Source organism: Chroicocephalus ridibundus, chromosome 2 (assembly GCF_963924245.1).
Source record: "Chroicocephalus ridibundus chromosome 2, bChrRid1.1, whole genome shotgun sequence".
Taxonomy (NCBI): domain Eukaryota; kingdom Metazoa; phylum Chordata; class Aves; order Charadriiformes; family Laridae; genus Chroicocephalus; species Chroicocephalus ridibundus.
The window spans coordinates 167744635-167765043 of NC_086285.1; the positions used below are offsets into that span (position 1 = coordinate 167744635).

At 48.3% G+C, this 20409-nt stretch overlaps 1 protein-coding gene and 1 long non-coding RNA gene across 2 annotated transcripts; one reads left to right on the forward strand and one right to left on the reverse strand.

Moving 5' to 3' along the window:
- Window positions 1-339: 339 nt before the first annotated feature.
- Window positions 340-4056, forward strand: LOC134510840 (uncharacterized). Its single transcript, XR_010069746.1, has 3 exons — window positions 340-444; window positions 536-615; window positions 3845-4056. It is a non-coding gene; the product is annotated as an uncharacterized LOC134510840 (long non-coding RNA).
- A 6642-nt stretch (window positions 4057-10698) lies between these two features.
- LOC134512288 (lymphocyte antigen 6E) lies at window positions 10699-17537 on the reverse strand. Its single transcript, XM_063327645.1, has 3 exons — window positions 17380-17537; window positions 12645-12764; window positions 10699-11529 (listed from the first exon to the last, which is right to left on the reverse strand). The coding sequence occupies exons 1-3, from the start codon at window positions 17429-17431 to the stop codon at window positions 11321-11323; spliced, it is 381 nt and encodes a 126-aa protein (XP_063183715.1). The 5' UTR covers window positions 17432-17537; the 3' UTR covers window positions 10699-11320.
- Window positions 17538-20409: the final 2872 nt, after the last annotated feature.

Consider the following 20409-nt stretch of genomic DNA (forward strand, 5'->3'; position numbering starts at 1 on the left):
CCTGCAGCTCTCTTAGAAACATTTCCACTCAGGCATTGCTCATTAGCTCATTAGTCACAGCAGCCTTATTCCTACTAATTGATTTTACTACAATTCCCTACAATGTATGGCCAAGATCCAAGATGTCTCTGCCTGGCTTTAAAGTCATTACATTGGCACAGCTTTGCAAGGCACTTCAGCCCTCTTTCAAGTCTATTTAGCATGTAAAGGTCGAGTGATTCCTGGAACTCAGTGATTGGAAGGTACCCTTGGGGAAATGGCATGTGTCCCCTCCATGTGACAAGCCTTGGGCTCAAAGCATCCTGCTGAGCAGAGTTGTGACTTTCACACCTGGTAGCAGGTCAGTCTGCTATAGATTGGAGCTGCAGATAGGTACAGAAAGCTTGGCAGCTCTCTCCGCACTGGTTTCCACTTTGGTAGCGGACTGGGACACGGGGGATGCTGGTTAGTGCAAGACCTGGGGCAGACAGATCAGACCAGACTGCAAGTACAAAGGGTTTCTTTAACTCTGCTTCTCTTCCCATATTCCCACCAGACCTCACTATACCTGCCCCACTGCCCCAGCCACGTGTTGTATGCCGTGCCTGAGAATTGTGTATTCACCAGGACAGGAAGGTAGGGAAGATAATTTATTTTTATATTTTTATAACGAGTCCTGTTCCCTGTATGTAATGATTCACCTGCTTGTTCTTTTTTTTCCCAACCTGTTTTTTTTCCCTTTGAATTCATTGCAGGTACCTCTTATCTCTAGGTTATTATTTAGACTAACCTTAACACTTTCTGGGTGGGACCTTCATATTTATCACTTGCCAGTGGCCAGCATATGGATACAGTGGTCCTATGGGAGAATCTTACAGGAGTTAATAACTACCAAATTGTTCTCCCTCTCTGTTCATAATGTGTGTAGAAAGGATTGATCATATATTTATAACTAGTGAGAATTTGGCTTCCTTCCCTATCAAATTTTTCTAGTTTCCTTTTTTTTCTTTTTGTTTCCAAGCTGGTATCTTTTCCCTTCCCATCAACCCTGACTGACTGAGGAAGTAATCACTTGTTTCAAGATTATTTGCTCCATTCAGCTTTCCAGGGCCTTGTTAATGATGCAGGAATGTAAATCACTTGCTCAGCTTAGCTGTCACCTGCTTTAATTATCCCCTACATTTCTTCAAGACTTAATCCAATGAACAAGAGATACTTTTCTGAGTCACTTCTCATTGACCCAGACTGGAAGAAAAGGACAACACATGTAAAACAGTAAATGACCTGACTGAAAGGAAAGAGCTTTGCCTCCAGGCCCTTTCCATCTCCCTCTAATACCACAGTGTTTGGCATTGAAGCTGGATATACCCACATGTCTTTGGACTGGTAGGCGTGCGTTCTCAGGTTTAGTCTGCTCAAACCAGTAGAAAACCTAAGTGTCCTAAAGATATCTCAACTGCCCAGGTGACAGGCTAAACCCATCTCGCACCAGCTGCAAGAAACATCCCAGGTTTGTCCTCCAGACACTTTAGGATTTCAGGAAAAGTCTTCTGACCAAAAAGCTTCTGGCTCCTGGAGCATTTGTGCTGGTAAAGGTGAGGAAAGCCGCCTGGTTGTGCTGTTGCCCAGCCAGGTGAGTAGTTCAGCCCATCTGATGGTCCTGGCAAAAGAAGGTTCATAGGAGACAAGATCAGTTCATGGGCACTTGTCACAAAGCAGAGGAGCATAAACACTCCCACAGATCACACAAATCACAAAATGACTGAGTCTGGCAGGGACTTCTGGAGATCGTCTAGTCCAACCCCTCTGTTCAAAGTAGAGTCACTACAGCAGGTTGCCCAGGGCTGCGTCCAGTTGGATTTAAATATCATCAAAGATGAAAACTCCACAACCTTTCAGGGTAACCTTTTCCAGTATTCAGACACACTTAAAGAAAGTTTTTTTCTCATGTTTAAATGGAATTTCCTGTGTTCCAGTTTGTGCCCATTGCCTCTTGTCCTGGCACTGGGCACCACTGAAAAGAGCCTGGCTCCATCCTCTTTGCACCTCACTTCATCTATTTATAGACATTGATAAGATTCCCCCCTGAGCATTCTGTTTTCCAGACTGAATCAGCATAGATGCCCCGGTCCCTTCATCATCTTTGGGGCCCTTCTTTGGACTCTCTCTAGTATGTCCATGTCTCTCCTGTACTGGGGACCCCAGAACTGGACATAGGACTCCACACAAGGCCTCAGCAGTACTGAGTAGGGTGGAAGGATCACCTCCCTTGACCTGCTGGCAACACTCAGCCTAACGCAGCCCTCCGGCCTTCTTCCCCACCAAGGAATATTCCCCATTCATATGCAACTTGGGTGTCCACCATGCTCCTCAGTTCCTTCTCTTCAAACCTGCTATCTATCCTAATCCGTTCACAGTCTGCCTTGTTGCCTGACATTATTCCTCCCCATGTGCAAGACTTTGCATTTCCATTTGCTGAACTTCCTGAGGTTCCCTTGTTTTTCCAACCTGTTCAAGTCCCTCTGACTAGCAGCACACCCATGTGACATATCAGCCACTCCTCCTTGTTTTGCATCATCTACAAACTTGCTGAGGGTGAGCTCTGCCACATCCTCAAGGTCATTAATGAAGATGATGAACAGTATTGACTCCAACATTAAGTTCTGTGGTACCCCACTAGTGACTTGCCTCCAGCTGGACTTTGTACAACTGATCACAAGCCTCTGGGCCCAGTTGCTCCATCAGTTTTCAATCCACCTCACTGTCCACTTATCTAACCCATACTTTGTCAGCTTGTCTATGAGGATGTTGTGGGAGACAATGTTGAAAGCCTTAATAAAGTAGAGATAAGAGACATCCATTTCTCTCACACCATCCACCAAGCCAGTCACCTCATCATTGAAGGCTATCAGGCCAGTGAGGTGTAATTTCCCCTTTGTGAACCTATGCTGACTCCAGGATGTGATGCTGCTGCTTTTTGTCTTGCTCCTCACTCTTAGGATCTTTAACACCACCTCATGGTCGCTACATACAAGGCCACCCCCAACCTTCACATCCCCAACAAATTCTTCCTTGTTTGCAAGTATGAAGTCCATAAGAGTATCTCTCCTTGTTGGTTGCTCCACCACCTGTGGTCAGGAAGGTTGTGACCAGTGCATTCTAGAAACCCCCTAGATTGCTACTGCCCTGCTGCGTTGCCCCTCCAGAAGACAGTGGGATGGTGAAAGCCCTCCATGAGGACCAGGACTTGTGAATGTGAGGCTTGTCTGAAGAAGGCTTCAGCTGCTTCTTCGTGATGAGGTGTCTCTATCACACACACACTATAACATCACCTATGCTGATCTGCTTGCTCATCCTGACCCATAAGCTCTCAGCTGACTCATCACCCATCCCTAGGCAGAGCTCCATGCACTTCAGCTGCTCTCTCACATACAAAGCAAATCACCTTCCTCACCTCTGGCCTGCCCTTCCTAAGCATTTCATATCTATCCATGGTAGCACTCAATTATGTGAGCTATCCTGCTACGTCTCTGTGATCCCAAGCTTTCATGTGGTTTGGCCAGGGACTTGACGGCAGACAGTGCAAGGAGTTATGAGAGTCTGGAAAACAGGCTGAGGAGACAGCTCAGGGGGTCTAAAAGCATCTGACATAAAAAAGGGTCAAAGAGAAGGCTGAGCTAGGCTTTCCTTGAAGACACCCATTGAGAACAAGTTGCAGGAAGCAATTCTGTCAGATATAAGAAAAACTATTTCTCTATGTGAGTGTTAAAAAAATGGAACAAGAGACCAAAAAAGCTGTGGTGCCTCCATGCTTGGGATGCGGTGAAGAGTACACTGAGCTAACGCACTTCTTCCTCATCTCCAGCTCCAGGTGAACTGCTTTCTGCGTCATGTCATTTAGCAGAAGAGGTTTGTGGTCCCGATACGTCAACACACCCACCCCAGGACATCCTACCGAGACTGCACTGGCAGATCTGGGGCCTGCCACTGCCACCTTCCGACAAGAGAAGAAACTGCAAACGCCTGGTCCCAGCCCATTTGTCGAGGAAGGAAGGAAGGATTATTTTGGTAGTTTTAATTTTCACAGTTTCCAAAATTCGGGTTTCATAATCATTTGGCTCCAACCCGCTTTAGGATGAGACACTGATGTGAAAATAAAAAAAAAAAAAGGAGAAAAATTCAGTCTATCTAAATTGCCTTGAACAAACCATGAGTTGAACTCCAATGTGAGTAGCTACACCTTGCCCTTATACAGAACCTGCAAAGTGGTCACATACAAGAGGCCACAGTCCCACACCTATTGAGTGTTCATATTTGTTTTTTGTCATCTTTCCTCTAATAGTTTGGGCCGTGATGCTAAATGGGTGCCGTTCCTGAAACCAGCAGGTTTAACTGGTCTGAGCTCAGGAAGGGATCTTTGTGCGAAACTCAGAGTCTTGTGCGAGAATGGGTGACTGCATCCCCACAATTTTAGCAATGAGAAGACAGAATCAGAGCCAGGAGCACCTGGCACTCAGGGACAACAACGTGGCATTGCTCTCGGTGATGCGGGCATGACAAGAATCTGTGTGAAATACAATACACCCAGTCGTTGTTTGTGTTAATTGGCATGGAGAAGCAGAGCACGGCATGCTACTCACATCTCTTCCCCCACGGGTTTGATGCTGTATGTGCTATATTTCAGTCGCACTAGTTTAACTCCTTCTGCACAAAGGACAATAGTCATTGAATGGCAGCTCAGATGGTCAAGGGTCCCTGTGTCACAGGAAGGGCCAGATCACCGAACCCAATGAGACCAGGGTACATTGTGCATCGTTTTGAATCTTTTTTTCATGGGAGATGATAAGCAGTAAGATTGGAATGTTCCCACAGTCACGCAAAGCACCTCCCATCTTTCCAGCCTCCTCCCACCTTGGCTGCTGCTTCAGTCAGCACTGCAGCCTGGAGGTACCATCTTCCCCCTAGCTCCCCATGGCCTCTCATGTGGACCTCAATACCCATGAACTGGGGAGAAAAGGAATCAGAGGGAAAGAAAGTGGAGAGGGGTAGCATTGGCAGAAAGGTGGAGCTCTTGATTCAGTCTTTTTAATTTTCTTCCTTTAGCACCACTCAAATTTTCACTTGGAAACTATCTACCTACACACTTTTCTTGACTCGCCTACATCAAAACTAGCAAATGAAACCATTTTCTGGAGACTCTCCCCCAGCCTCAGAGCTATTTCTTCCTCCAAAACCTGTGTTTGCCGTCGCTAGAGTGGAGGCATGTCCAGAGGGACAGAAAAGGGCAGGGATGGGGAGGAAGGAATTCTCACACTTCAGACGATTTGCTAGCACATTGTGTCTCATACCCTGAGATGATCAACATCATCTTTGGATGCCAGTGAGAAACACCTGCAGAGCCAACTGAAACAGAAACACTGGCAACAGACCATGTTTAGTTTCCAGAAATACCTTCAGGCATTTGGTATCACTACATCTCTTAACAAGGCTTACCTGGAAATATGGATCTTAAGGAAGAAAGCAGCTCTTACCTCTGGGTCAAAACATTAAAGGCGTCCTCTCGTAGATTCGGTGAAATGGCATCATCTCCCTGAACACCTGAAATACGGAGACCAACATGATCCTGCCTAGAGACAGACAGGTCCTCACGGAGCAGCAGGAGTGAGGACATGGGGGAACACCAGGCAGGAGGAAGGTGTAGCCTCCTGGGGGCAAACTTCTGTCACCACATGCTGTGCAACACCCTCCAGTTCCCAAAATATTCCCAGTCACCACTTGTGCCCTCTCATCCCCAAAACACTTATAGGCAAGGCTGTAAAATACAGATTGCAAGGAGGGAAAGCAGTGGAGAATACATGTTTCCAGGAAGAAGATAGTCCAGGTGGGGGTTATCCAGAGAAAAGGAAAGATATTTTTATGTCTTTGTTTCAAACAGCCCGTAGCTGCTCCTAAGAAACTCCTGAGACCCCATAGCTGTTATTCTGCATTTATCTTACATTCCTCAGTGAACATAATCTCCTTCTCCCACAGGATCCAACTGGGCTCCCAAAAAAATAATAAAGCTTTAAACAAAAATTAGAATGACACATCTTTGCAAAGCAGCATGAATCCTCCCCAGTTCAGGGGAGCAGGGGGCAGTCTCCAGAGCAACCAGTCCCATGCCTGTGTGTCTGTGTGTGCATCTGTCCACAGGCAGGAGCGGGGCCAGAGTGGCCCCTGCAGCGCTGTAGCCCTGGGGAGCTCGGGAAGAGGAGCAGCTGCCCACAGAGACCCACACAGGGGCCATTATGTGCCCAAAATAGCCGCCCTCTCCAACAAGAAAGGGCACAGGCTCAAAGGACAAATCCCGTCTCCATTCCCAGTCGGGTCATGGGCAAGTCAACGATATTTATGAGCACGGCTATTGAAGGCAAAGACAATCCCTGTTCTTTATCCATCACCAGCAAGAGACTCCAATGGCCTTGAGACGGCATGTATGGATTTATCCCTCGCTATAGTCTACAGGCTCGCTCAGCCTCATGTCTGTCCTACTTTTTATTGGCCCACAACCCCCAGCCCTGGGCTTTGAATTCAACCCAAGCACTTTCTTTTCACACGAAGCAAAAGGTAATATCTGTAATATCTGCAGAACCATCCAAAAATTTTGTTCTAAGCATACTTTTTTTTTATTAATTCCATGTATTTTATTAGAGTATAACAAACAATATGTAACATACACTACACTTCTACTTATGTTAATAGATTTAAAGGAATCAATGTTTCTTTATTCTTCTTATTCTGCTACAATAAAGTTAATACACAATTACAAATTTCACATATATGTATTAGTAAAATCAATGTTTCAGTGTAACCATCTCAGTGAAATGAGATCATCCAACAGAGCTGAAATAAAATGTGTCAATATTTTTTTCCACAACAGTTTATTGGCCGCCTTATATTTTCGTAAAGTGTTTCGGTTTTGATGAAACAGTAGAGTTTGGGCTGGAAAAAGTGTTCCCTCTGAAAATGCTGGACCTGGGAAGCCTCAATTTACACTATCAGAGCAAAGTTGGACAAATTAAAACATTTAATCTGTCTCTGATGCCTCTGATTCTCTGCTTTACATGCAATTATCTGGTTAAAGGTAGCTCGCCCTTGGCTCCCTACTCAGATTTCATGTGTTAACTGTTCCTCCTTGATTTGTGAGATCTTGGGCTTCAAAGTGTCCCCACCGAGTCTGGTAAAAGCCAGTAGATGGCAGGACTGACCCAGGGCTTTGCTTCCCTGGGCACTATGGACACTCCCAAGATGCAAAATTGTGTGTGATTATCCCCATTCCAGTTTGATAGCCTCATACGGCAGCTTTCCAAGGGCAAAATAACTCCTCCAGGATCAAGGAAGGATTCAGAGCCATCTTTACCCTGAACAGCCGAGATACGCAGAACCGCACCACTGAGGAGGACAACAAAAGCACAGCCCAGCTTCAGGGTGCAAAAGCACAGGGATCACAGGAGCAAGGGGCTTGTGCTAAACCTCCAAGCACCCAGATGTGCACCACATCTGCCTTTCCTGGAGACAGGAGAGCATGGATGCCTATACCTCATTCCAGCATGGAGGTACAGCCACCCAGACCAGAGCTACCAGGCTTCCCGCAGGCATGGTGGGACCACAGCCTCCGTCATGGCAAATAGGGTCCCTGGGAGGTAAGTCATTTCAAACAACCTGTAAGTTGAGTAAATCAATACCAAGCAAGGGCACTCTTTGAGTAATGACGTAGATCCTTTGAGTAACGACGACGTAGATCTTTTGAGTAATGATTAAGCAGCTGGTCTTCTTTATTCTGGCTGTTTGTGCATGGAAGTCACATCAGGTTTGTGTTTTCCAAAAGAAAAATTTTGCCCTTTTTTTTAAAAAAAAAAAATCTCAAAAACAGTTGGAAGAACTTCGTTCATTTTAAAGTCCTCCTTTTGGCAAACAGTAAACCCGACTGGAAAGGGCCACAATAAGCTTCGAGCACATACAGACAATACACAAAAATGAGAGCCCTTGCGACATTGGCGTAGTGGTAGACGGCAGCAGCTGCCTTTGAAATACAGCCATTTTCAGGATGGAAGCACAGAAACCATTTTCTCATGAGCATGCTCCAAAATGGGCAGGTTTTTGACTTGAGCTGTTCTCATTTCCCAGTGAAAACTGTTTCGGGATATTTTACGCCTGTATGGAGCAAAGCTGCCTCCCCTCATAACTTCTTGTCCTGTCAGAAAAGGTGAAGATCTGAGTTTTCTGCTGAGATTTCAATTTCTAATTCCACAATCCAAATAAACACATTCAAAGCACTTCAGGGCTGTCCCACCATGGCCCTCAAGTTCCAAATCAGGCGTTTGGTTTAACAAGCCACCAGTTTTAATGCTCTGTAAACACTGGGTTCCTGCTATTTATTTTCTTCTTATTATTAATGTTTTTAATTACCACAGCTGCACATTTTCAGGCCTTTCACTCCTGGTCTTTACGACAGCTGAGGTTCTCACATGATTTCTGGTGCTGGGGATTTGGGGGCCAAAAAAAATCTATATCAGGACCAGAAATTGTGAGAGTTGACAGAACTGATCATATGATGCTTGTGATTAAACTATTGAATAACATCTCCTGCATTTGACAAGCTGTCATACCTTCCCTCTCTCTCAAATACATATATATCTATCAAGGAGATCTTTGCCACATGTATTCAAAAGGAAAAACTGCAAATATCTCTCCTTCCATATACTAAGCAGACAGGAACATAGCACATGAGGAAGAAAGACAAAAAGAGGGTGAAAAGGGGAAAAAAAAATCTCCGTATGCAATCTATTCATCATCTATAGGCTCAAGAATACGTGTGAACTGACCTTCAAATCTGTCCCCTGGCAATACCATTAATATAACGTGTTATTTGTATAAGGTAAGTAGCCTGCTGAATGCTCTTCCCACCAGCCCTTGCTCCCTTGCATAACCGAGTCCTTGGCATGAGGAAACTCGGAAACGTCAAGATAGGAAGGAGATGGCCATTGGATGAGGCAACCAGGTCTCATAACCCTGCTGGTAGCTTTAGCCCATGGGGTTGTCCAGTGCGACCTCATAAAGGTGTCCAGTGCGACCTCGTAAAGGTGTGAACAACCGTTAGGACAAAGCTACGCTGATGGCTTTTAAGTTTAGCTCTTCACTCACAGCAGAGGTTTTGTGAGGGTAATTGAGTCTAACCAAGATACCTTTTACCAGGTGGCTAGAAAAAAGAGTTACAGCCCCATTACTTGCAAGGTAGAGTACTCTGGGTGCTGCCTTGGTCTCACTATAGCATCAACTCAAAGTGGTGAACAAATTAACCCTGCAAATGAGGTTTCTAACCCTTTTGGGAGGAAGGCTCAGGCACAGGGAAACAAGGAAGTATTTACCCCATTTCTAGTACTTTTTTCCCCAATTTACCCTGTGCTATATGTGCATAGCAGAGGTTTGCAGTGCACCTCCAGCTCTGCGGTCCCAGTAGGTCCCAGCAGGCAATGGAGGATGCATTCACCAGAGGAAGGCACATCTGAAGACCAACAAGACAAGCAATGCGTTCTTATAAAACTCATCACCTAATTGCAGGTCACGTCACGATGACCAGTCCCTCCTGTTGCAAAGGCTGTCATTAGCATCGGTGTCATTTTAATTAAAAGATGGGGAGAACCAGGAGGAAAAAACATGCAACCACTTTTGTTGCAAATATTTCTATACATCTGCACACATCATTCAAAGGAAGCTGTTTATCACTCATTTACGTGGGGATAGAGGTATAATTGACCAATATGTGCAGTTTGAGAGGCTTTTGCTTGTTTTTTGATACAAAATAGGAGAACCACGTACAGGGAGGCTATGATTAAAGAGTGCCAATGCTACACCTGATTTTTGCTGCTAGAAGAGAAAAAAGCCCAGTGCACCTCTGATCAATCAATAAAGCGACAGTAATGTTTCACTTGAAAAGTTAAGGGTCAATTTTGGCTTGTTTTGTGTCTAGCAGGTCCACAGGTAGGCAAAGCAGGTAGGAAACCAGGACAATGCAGAGATGGCAGGAGGACACATCTCCCATGGGATGGCCGAGAACTTCCAGGAGCAACGCTGCCAAAAGACCTGGGAAGATCCTGGGACCTGAGGGACAGCAGGAGAGGCAAGTTTGGTGGCAGAGTCACCTTCTGCAGTCCAGGAGCACCATCATCCAGGGATTGCATATTGAACCTAAAGATCTGAATACTGATATCTTTGCCTGTGACTTCACCAAATTTTGCAAGCAGACCTGTTGCCCTGGATCATTTAGGTATCGATGTTACTGTCTATCACCATCACAAGTCCAAAGTGAGCAAATTGAGGCACCAAGTCTTTGTAATATGCAGCCTAATTTTTAGAGGTCCTATTCCCAGCGTGCTTGCTCTGTTAGGAGTAATGGGGTTGACTGAGACCCCAATAACTGGCATTTTTCACTAAAATGCACCTGGAAAAGGCGATTCCCAAGAAAGGTGAAACAAGCTGGCCCAGGTGGGTTTATAAGGACAGGGACAAGAAGGACTTGCTGCTCAGAGGTGAACTGGAAGGAATGTTGAGACGAAGCACTGAAAAGCCGCTTGACAGGGTAAGAGGCCCTCGTGCCAGGCATAATATTTGTGTTTCTTCTAAGAGCATTCCTAATCTCTCTGTCTGGAGCAAGGAAATACACACAGCACACGTCCTACCTCAGGTAACAATAGGAGCATGTTTATTCAGGTCTGGCACTTACAGAGCTCGGAGGGACAAGGTACATGTCATTTGTTTTCCAGAAAAGTCAGCCAGGATCGGAAGAAACGAAACGATTTTATAAAAAGAGACTTGCAGTTGCAGGGGCCGGGAATGTGTCTCCCTTCGGGTCATGCATTCCCGGTGCCCGGACCATCCATGTGCTGGGGGCACGCCAGTGCCAGGCACCTCCATGGAGGCGAGAGGCAGGAACGTCTGAATACTTGACCAGGTGGTATCTGGGGTTAATTGGTTCTCGGCGAGTCCCAGCCTTGTTATAACCAACCTTAGAAACGAGCGGGGAGGGAGAGGTATTAGGTATAAAAGCAGAAACCTTTCCAAAACGATCCACCTTTGCTAAGGAGGTGTGAGAGTGCAGTGGGGTTATGTCCACAGAAGGAGAAGAACAGCTTGGCCAAATCACCCAGGTCTCCAATGCTGGAAGAGCATAAAGTCTGGGAAACAACCACCTTGGAAGCCTGCTGAGAAGTAGAGGATCTCCTTGCAGACAGCGACAGAGAAGATATTGGCTAATGAGACCCGCGACACCCCATGGAAGACAGCTCTTCCTCAGCCAGCCCCATCACTCGCGAGCCCTGAGGACGTAGATGAAGCTAACGAGGACCCCCAAGGCCAGGACCGCATAGCTGGCTTTCACGCTGCTGGAACCACTGATGTTGCAGAGGAAGGAGTCGCAGCAGTAAACGGAGGCAGCTGCTATGCCGAGGTTAATTCCAGCGCTGGGGCAAATGGGAGAGCATCCTTTGGAGATGGACTGGCCAGACTTGCCGCCTGAATTTAGGTTGGGGCAGGAGAAAAGGAAGAAGAGCAAAAAGGAGATGAGTTTATAACGTTTCTTGGCTTTTTGATCACCTGTTCTGCAAAGGAAATAACAGCACTGAAATAGCCGAAGAGTCACAGGTGGCACAGAGAGGATGAAGTGCTTCTTGGCATCAGGCTACAACAGTAATCTCAGCAAACCCACGCATCTCAAGGAACAGCCACGACAACCTCCCACACAGACTCTAGAGACCGTGCAACACCCCAGGGACACCACTTCCAGGCTGTTGGCCAAAGTTTGGCCGCTCCGTCTCCACTGAAGAATCTCAAAAATCCCACTCAAGCTTGACCCAGGGACTCCTCAAGCGAGACAGGGAGCACAGGGCATAGAGAGCGTTGGGGAGGCACTCATGAGTGAAGGCTGAGTTTCAAGCGTCGTCTGCGAGAGAGGTGCAGCGCACATTTAGCAGCAGGAAATAGGAAACCATTACCGCTGCGCTAAGACGACAGGTTTATAAAAGCTCCCAGCCTCCATTTGTGCGTGCACAACCCGCCCACGTTGTGGACAGCGCAACTCGGGCATGCAACAACCCTCCCTCCTGCAAGGGAGAGACAGGCAAGCCAGGCTGGGCTCTGGTCTCCGCAACTGTTCCAGGAGATCTGCCAGAGAAGCCTGGGAGCAGCAGCTGGGAAGCAAAGACCTCCCCCAGATCCTTCCTGGCACTTAGGGAGGAAACTTGCAGATCTCCCTTCCTGGCAACCCCACCCCATTCATGGAGAGTGAAGAAGGAAAGGTGGAATTCAGGGATGAACAACACAGGGCAAAAAACAGGAAGGGCAACCCTGGAGCTTTCCTGTAGCATCCTCCACCCTTTCACTTATTTATCAGCAACCTCCCCGCCCCCACCCCAAAATTCCCCTGAGACTCCTGGCATCAGTGCAGGCACGTGGGCTTTAACGTGACTCCATCTGGCCTCATAAAAATTCCCTTGAAATGGTCCGACACTCAGCTGCTAAGCAGAGCTTTCCCCTTTTTCCAGCCAAAGGAAGGAAACCCTTCCCGCAGATCAGCAGGTGACCGAGGAGAGCATCCAAGAGGGGGAGAAGAAGGTCCTGTCACCACTCACCGAGTCCCACTCCGACATATGTCGTCACACAGTGGTTTTCATTCTCCGCGCACTTGACAGGTGTCAGGCAGGCCCAGTTGGAGGATGCATCCGAGCATGAAAAGCAGATGAGCGTGTGGGCTGCAAGGGAAAGGAACACTTCGGTTAAGGGCTGGTAGGAAGACTTCCTCACTTGATGGTCCCCACCTCTGACACATGGTACACACCACACCAGGCCAAGGCCATGCTTGCTATTCCGCAAGCAATCTGCAATTGCAATCTGCAATAGGTTTTTCCCCCAAAACATCAGCTAAGTGAAGGGTTCAAGCATAAGGGATACAATTTGAGCTCTTGGCAGGATCAACTGTTAGCTAAAGCCTCAATACAACCACAGGTCAGCTTCACAGAATCACAGAATGATAGGGCTTGGAAGGGATGTCTGGAGATCATCTAGTCCAACCCCCCTGCCAGAGCAGGGTCACCTAGAGCAGGATACACACAAATGCATCCAGGTGGGTTTTGAAAGTCTCCAGAGACGGAGACTCTACCACCTCTCTGGGCAGCCTCTTCCAGTGCTCTGCCACCCTCAAAGGAAAGAAGTTCCTCCTCATGTTGAGATGGAACTTCCTATGCTCAAGTTTGTGCCCATTACCTCTTGTCCTGTCACTGGGCACCACTGAGAAGAGCCTGTCCCCATCCTCCTGACACCCACCCTTTAAGTATTTATAAGCATTGGTAAGATCCCCCCTCAGTCCTCTTTTTTCCAGACTGAAAAGATCCAAATCCCTCATCCTTTCCTCATAAGAAAGATATTCCAGTCCCCTAATCATCTTGGTAGCCCTTTGCTGCAACCCCTCCAGCAGTTCCCTGTCCTTCTTGAACCAGGGAGCACAGCTTGGTACTTTATGGCATGCTCCTATTTGCACCAAGAGCAGGTTCAAGCTACAGCTGCCAACTTGGAACTAAACAACAGAGGCAAGTTCAGTCCTGCAACCTGGAGCCTGAGATTTGGGCTTATTCAGCCCAGCTACCGTGGACACCGATGGGAAATGCTCCAGGCATGACCATGGGTTTGAGCTTTCTGTGACCTGCCTTTGGCAGCAGGGCACAAAGCTCAGGCTACGCTTGAGCTAGCACACATGGTGGAAACGATTTCTCAGCTAGAGCAATCCCAGCGTTGCAGCAAGACCTGCAAGGACTTGCACTGCCCTGCTACCCAGGGCCTCTGAGCACTATGAAGGCAGCATATGCAGCCAACCTTTTTAATTTGGAGCAGGAGAATAGCAAAAAAAAGCATGCCTTCCTCCATGGCAGGTCCCCTTAAAATGGTCTGCCCTACATCAGCAGGATGAACTGCACCAGCTGGTTCCCTTCCCACATCCTTCAGGTCTCCCCAAGAAAAGGGCAAGATTGGAAAATAGCATTCAGTAGTGGGAAATGGTTGTAGAAACAGCCTGGGCTGGTGTCTCAACAGGGACATCTGCGCTTTGCAGTGGAAGGATGATCCTCCCCGTATTTTACATATAAGAACATCACATCCACGCTGCAGTTGTTGACCTACATAAGCGGACAGATCAGGTCTGTTCCCAATACTTCACGGGCTCTAATTTTTGAGCACTTAGATGGCAAACCCTTCCACAAGGCACTGCGTTTCTCTTCCATGTTTACGGGATGCAAAACGGAGCGTGGGCTTATTCAGGACGGGAAGTGCAAGGCAGCATCATTCCTGCTCCTACCTCTTATAGGCCCACCACAAAGAGATTATCCTAAGGAGGTGAAGTCAGTAAAGCCCCAGGAGAGCACACTGAGGATCAGCAGTCCCTGTCATGGGGTATTTTGAAGAAAAAATTGGACAAATATTGGTCAGCAGCTGTCCCACTCTGCCATGGGACTGCATGACCTCTTGAGGTTCTTCTCAATCCCATTTCTCTCAAGAAAAGCTTTTTACTGGAAAACTGAGGGGAAAAAAATACTAACTGTGGTCTGAGGAATGACTGTTGAGCAGCCATGGCCAAGGCAGGGGAAGAAAACAAAAACATAATCTCAGGGAAACAGATTAAAGTGGGTTAGTGGGAGATCCTGAATGTCACATCAGGGCAGCCAGATGACTCTGCTTTGGAGATGAAGCCAACACCACAACCCCCTAAGCAAGAATTTCCTGGACTGGCTTATACATCCTCCAATGATCATCAGTCTGCAAACGATCCTTGCAACAAAACCAAACTACCTGAGCACGCCAACGCAGCAGCCACAACCTACACACAGCACGCAGGATTACAAGGCCACCAGTTGAGTCAAAAGCCCTAGGAAAGATTCATCAGTGGACCTTGCCTTGGGATCTGGGAGAGCAGGGGGAGGACAGAGCCATCCATTGAGCCTTCAGGCTGTCATTGTCCCTTGCTGAGCCCTCAGAGTGTTTCCATGGGTGGCATTTTTGACCTCATTGGCCAAAAACTCAATCTGGGACCTCGGAGTAAAGCCCAGCTCTCTCCGGCTCCCTTGTTCCCAGCATGCTTCTGCTCTGAAGTCTCAGGTGACCTGTCCCAAACCCTTCTCCTTGCATCCACCCCGAGGGCAAACTGAGGAGGCAAACTGACTCACCCCATTTCAAAGCAACTGTCTGCAACCAGGAATGAAGTGGATTACAGGCTTCCTGTAGGCATTACGGCAGGACATATGTCCCCATATGTATTTGCTCACTACGCTGAATGCACGAGTCGAGTTGTGCAGCGTTATTCATTAAGGCTTCAAGGTTCCAGATACTAACACATCAGAAATATTTGTACATGCGCATAAAAGTGCCTTTAGCCATGAAATTTTCTGCCCCAGGTCTAAATCCATGCTCCTACCACAGCACCTGCTACCTGTCCCTGTGTTTTTCTTTTGTCACACCTATCTATTACCCCTTGTCTTAATACAGACAAAATCTTTCCAGGAGAGGTGAGTCCTTCAACATAGTTTAAGAGAGGAAATACACAGTCATAACTAGTGCCACTTTCTGCACCAGCAAAACCGGTAACTAAATAGCCCACTGCAGAGTGAAGAGACCAAGTGGGCTGAGTGTTTTAGACAAAAGGCACAAGAGGGGTGCAGAATTATTTGAGGCAGCTGGAGACAGAGCAAAGAGTTGGGAGCTCAAGGCTACAAAAAAGAAAAAAAAAAAAAAAAAGCCCAAGACTGAACAATGCAAAAGGGAAGCCTCGTTTTCACCAAGTAGAAAATGCAGCGAAGAATTTATGTGTTTATTTGTTTGCTGCTCAGCTCCTCCAAGCAACAAAGAGCACCCAAAACAGAGCGGCTCAATTGGGGGAATTCCTCAGATAAGAGGTTGAATCCATTCTTGCAAAGAGCAATGCAGGAAAAAAAAAAAAAAAAAAGCCTTTAAAAGCCCACTCTGAAGCTCAGCAGCACTGTGAAAAATGCTGTTGCTTCAGCAGCTCTTACATTCGGTCCCTAAGCCAAACGATCTTTCTTTTTCCATTGCTCTTTGACAAGATCCTGACCATAAACCAGATCTTCAGGGCACTCTGAGCAGCAGGCAAAGCTGTTCTGCAAAAGACTCTGGATGTACTGGAAGCGTTTGGGGATAAAGCTATCTGCAACAAACCCTTCTGCCTCTCTAAGAACTTACTTTAAAGCTGAAAGGGTTTTTTGGAGGTGGGTGGGAAGTGAAATCTCTTCCTGCCTTGGCCTGGACAGCCCATCCTGCCAGCTGGAACTGAGCACATGCCAGCTGGGCTCTGACGGAGACCCAGGGCTTGAATTGCCAATCACTTCCCAGACCCCACTGGGAGGGGGGCATGGGAAGGGCAGCAAACAATTAGTTTCTTCTCACCGGTGTCCTCAGGAGAGAAGAGGAACGCGTGTTTCCTGAGCAAGGGCTCAGAGGGCCCAGAACTCTCCTGTTCGCTCTTTGTTTGGCTTCTCCAAGCATCGACATATGGAAACAATATGGGGTTTTGCACGGCCCCACAGAGTTTGGATAGTCAGAAATGGAGTCGTCGGGAAGGCGGGGACTGCAGACCCTGCGACTTGGATAACTTGCAGTTTAACGCCGAGCAACAGGAAACCCGTTCTCCCCAGCTTCGGTGGCAGCCCCAAAATGCGCTACATAGGACATTGTCCCTTGGGGGTCACCTCCCCACACAGTGGCCACCGCAGCCTGCCCCGAAGGATGTTGGGGGGGGGGGAGGGGGGCAGCAGGAGCCGGGATCACGAGTGGCTCTGCCCAGACTTTGCTCCATCAGCCATTGCCGGGGCTGGGCTCCATCTCCCCTCCACCCTCCTTCCCCTCCGCTGCATCTCAGCCCATTTCAGGGCCGTTATCCCGGCTCGTTGCGCCGAAAAGGAGGAGCGGAGCCGGCCCTGGTCTTTGTTCGAGCTGTAACTGGGAAAAGCTCCAAAATATCTACACGCACAGCTGGAGACGCACACCTATACATACAGGCACGGAAACCCTGAAGTTCCTGCTGCAAGAGGGACACTGCTGCGAGGGAGGTCTTGGAAAGACACCCCTCCACGCACCCCCGCCAAACCCCGGCACGGTTGAGCTCTGTCCCCCCACCCCCTTTGCAACCCTCACCACCCCCCCGCAAACCTCCTACTTCCAGAGCCCACTCTACAAGACGCAGCACCCTCTCCTCCCTCCTCCCCCTCTCCCCCCAAATTTGCTCCCAAATCCAGGACTAGGGAAGGACTAGGACACCTCGGGAAGAGGTGATGGTGGCGGGGGGCATCTCCCCCTCTCCAGCCTTACCTCTCTCCACGCACAGCACCGCAGCTAGCACAGCAAGCAGGAGCGCCTTCATGGTGCGGCGATGGGGCCAACAAGATGCGCAGGGCGGCTGGCTGCGCGCAGGGCTGGCGACAGGGCCGGGCGCCGGGGGTGGGGAAAGGCCAGCGGCCCCGCCCCGCGGGCCGCCCCGCGCCCCGCACCGCCTACCCCCGCCGCCTCCCCGGCCACTCCGGGTTTCGTTTCCCCGCTCCGGAGAGTGGGGTCCGGGAAGGGGGCAGTCCCTTCGGCGTGCCAGCGCCTGGCCTGCTGAGGGGATAGGAGCCCCGCAGGAGCAGAACCAGCTCTCCACTGGCCCTGCCCCAAAGGCTTTTTCCATCCCCTTTCGTGTCCCCTCTGTTTCCCTGAAGGAAAAGACAGGAACAGGAGGGCTCCCTGCATACCGAGCCCCACTCATGCACAGCCCTCTTCAAGTGCAACCCCCTGTGACCTGCTGTGTTCATGCCCCCCTCCCCTCCTCGGTGCCTCTTCATTCACAGATCCCCTTAGTACACACTGTGCACCCCCATTCATTCACAACCGCCCTGTAGGCACACATGCCTTGCATGTGCAAACTCCTGTGTAGAGGACTCCCTTCATGCATAGATCTCCTGCATGTAATACCCCGTGCGTACACAGGCACCCTGCATGCAAGACCCAAGTGTGTAGGGAACCAACTTCCCTAGCTGTTTACTGGAGCCTAAATGGGATTAGACATAGAAGGTTGGGAAGCTTGAACATACAGAGACCCAGCAGCTGGGGTGGCATGGGTCAGCCTGGGCTGCTTGGCAGGCTAGGTCTTCAGAGCATAGGGCAGTCCACCAGAAAGGTTTGCAGGAGTGGTCCAGATTGCCCAAACCACGACACAGATTCAGTAGGTCCCATGAAAATAGCTAAATACTCCAGGAAATGAGCTGTAGGGAGGGCACTGAGGGAGGGACCCTGTGGAGTTGGCTGTCAACAAAGCCTGGGAATGGAGGAGACGGCTGGTGAGCCAGCAAGAAACAAGCAGGTTTGACAAAATCCATAAGCCACAGATGGGTTTAATTCTGCAGAATCAGCATTTCCTAGCAAATTCATCTGTCAGAAGAAATTCCAGCTCCTGTCTTGTCAGAGTGCATTCAGAATCCTCTACTTGGAAAACAAACCTCTGCCTGCAAACCTCCACTTCCCTTGTCTCTCCTTTGGCTTATTTTTATTTGTCATTGCCAGTTATTTTAGCAGGAACTGATTGTGAGTGGTGTGTTTTTGTGGTCTAATATCTTCCACTGGCAAGGGCTGCTGTGACTGTTTCATTCGCTGGTTTACAAATTAAATACTAAAAAACTGGGAAGTTTCAACTTTGCGGTAGCCTGAGCAACCGTAATTCAGATACACTCACAAGACCCCTGTGTCATACAGACCAAGTTCGTGTAAGTACGCCTGTAAGAGTCAGTCTGGCTTTTTGTAGCCTACAAGTGAGCTATCTCACAGCATTTATCTCTGCTTTGAGGTGCAGCACCTGAGATTTAATTTCTGTGTATCGGGAATGCACAGCATGTTCTTCAACTTTCCTGTTCCTCCAGTGTCCTGCCCCCAGAGAAGTGTACAAAAGCCTACAGCTTTCTGTTGTTCTCCTCCACACAAATTTAACATTATCAGGTCTACTCTTTCCTGGAGAGGCTCTGTTTTCTTCTAGGAGGAAAGAGAGAGGACCTAAGAGTCACATGGGACACAACTCACTACAGGATCTGCAGTCATCCCGATACTACTGAAATGGCTGGGCAGGGACGGGATTAATTACAGGATGCTGAGAAAGGAAGAGGTGAGCAGAGCGACTGGGGACCAATTAGCTATGGTGGAAGATGTGTCAGGTAAGGAAGCCCTTCTGACAGCTTGCTGGTCTAAGCCCGTGTCTCCCACCTCCTTACCAAGGCTACAGTGTGGGACAGCAGATTGCAAAGCTCAACACAGCATCTCCAATGGCCAGGCTTTCTTTTCTAGACCAACACACAGCAAAGCACCGCACTGAATGCTCCAGTCTTGTCTTGCAAGTTTGGAGGTTGTTGGAGGGCTTCATTGAACCGTTGGCTTCATACTGTGAGTGCAAGGCAAAAAATGCCTCTTCACAAGAAGAGGGAGGTGGTAAGAAAGGCAGCAGGGGCAGAGTCCAGCAGGAAGAATGTGGTCTGTACTGGGCAAAGGTAGATACAGGTATGTCAACATGTTTAAGGGAAAAGGAGATAAGGGAGCAGATGGGTAATAAAGCAAACTGATGCTAGAGTAACTGTTTCAAGGTTTGCTTGTATGCTGGGGAGGAATGTCTACTCTTAAAATCAGGAAATTAAGACTATGGCATCTGCCTTCATGGGTCAAGGGAGCAGGTTAGCAGAGGTGGGTGCAGCAATTAAAACTGGAATTACTAGGTCTGCAAGGCTTCAGTGCTGAACTGGCACGCTGGGAGTTTGAGTTTGAGCTTGAAACAACATGGGCCCACTAAAATGTTGCTCAACGTAAGATGGCATGCGGACAGTTTCCTTCACTGCCACGATTATGTTTCAGGGCTTGGGTGAGACTTCCTGAGCCTGGCCAGGGTTGTGCACGTGGGTGACTGTGCACCTAAACCCCAGTCAAATTTGCAAATGAGGTGTTTCCCCAGTTAGTGGAGCAGAGTTGGTTTGTGGAGCAAACCTGCCAAAACTGCCTTGTGTGGATGCCACAGGAAGGGGACAAAGTCCTTTCTTTTCAATAGTTATATCATTGTCTGAAGATGAGAAGTGTTCAGACTTCTCTGCCAGAGAGGACAGGGACTGCTCTGTGGAAGAGTCCTGCCAAAGCTATCTCACTGTAAAATGTGGAGTATCAGTTTGACAGAACAGAGGACTGGGAGGACATGATCTGCTCTCTAGCCTGAAAGAGCAGGAGCCCAGGATCTCCATCCCTGCTGCAAGGTATATTTCCCCTCAGACAGACAAGTTTCTTTGCCCAGAGCAGTCTGCTGCTATGTAGTCATGGCATAAAGGTCCTCACTGCCCC

Coding starts and splice junctions, on each gene's coding strand:
- LOC134512288 (XM_063327645.1), bottom strand. CDS start 17,431: ATGAAGGCGCTCCTGCTTGCTGTGCTAGCTGCGGTGCTGTGCGTGGAG. Junction 12,765..17,379: donor GGTGCTGTGCGTGGAGAGAG/GTAAGGCTGGAG, acceptor TTTCCCTTGCAG/CCCACACGCTCATCTGCTTT. Junction 11,530..12,644: donor ATATGTCGGAGTGGGACTCG/GTGAGTGGTGAC, acceptor ACCTAAATTCAG/GCGGCAAGTCTGGCCAGTCC.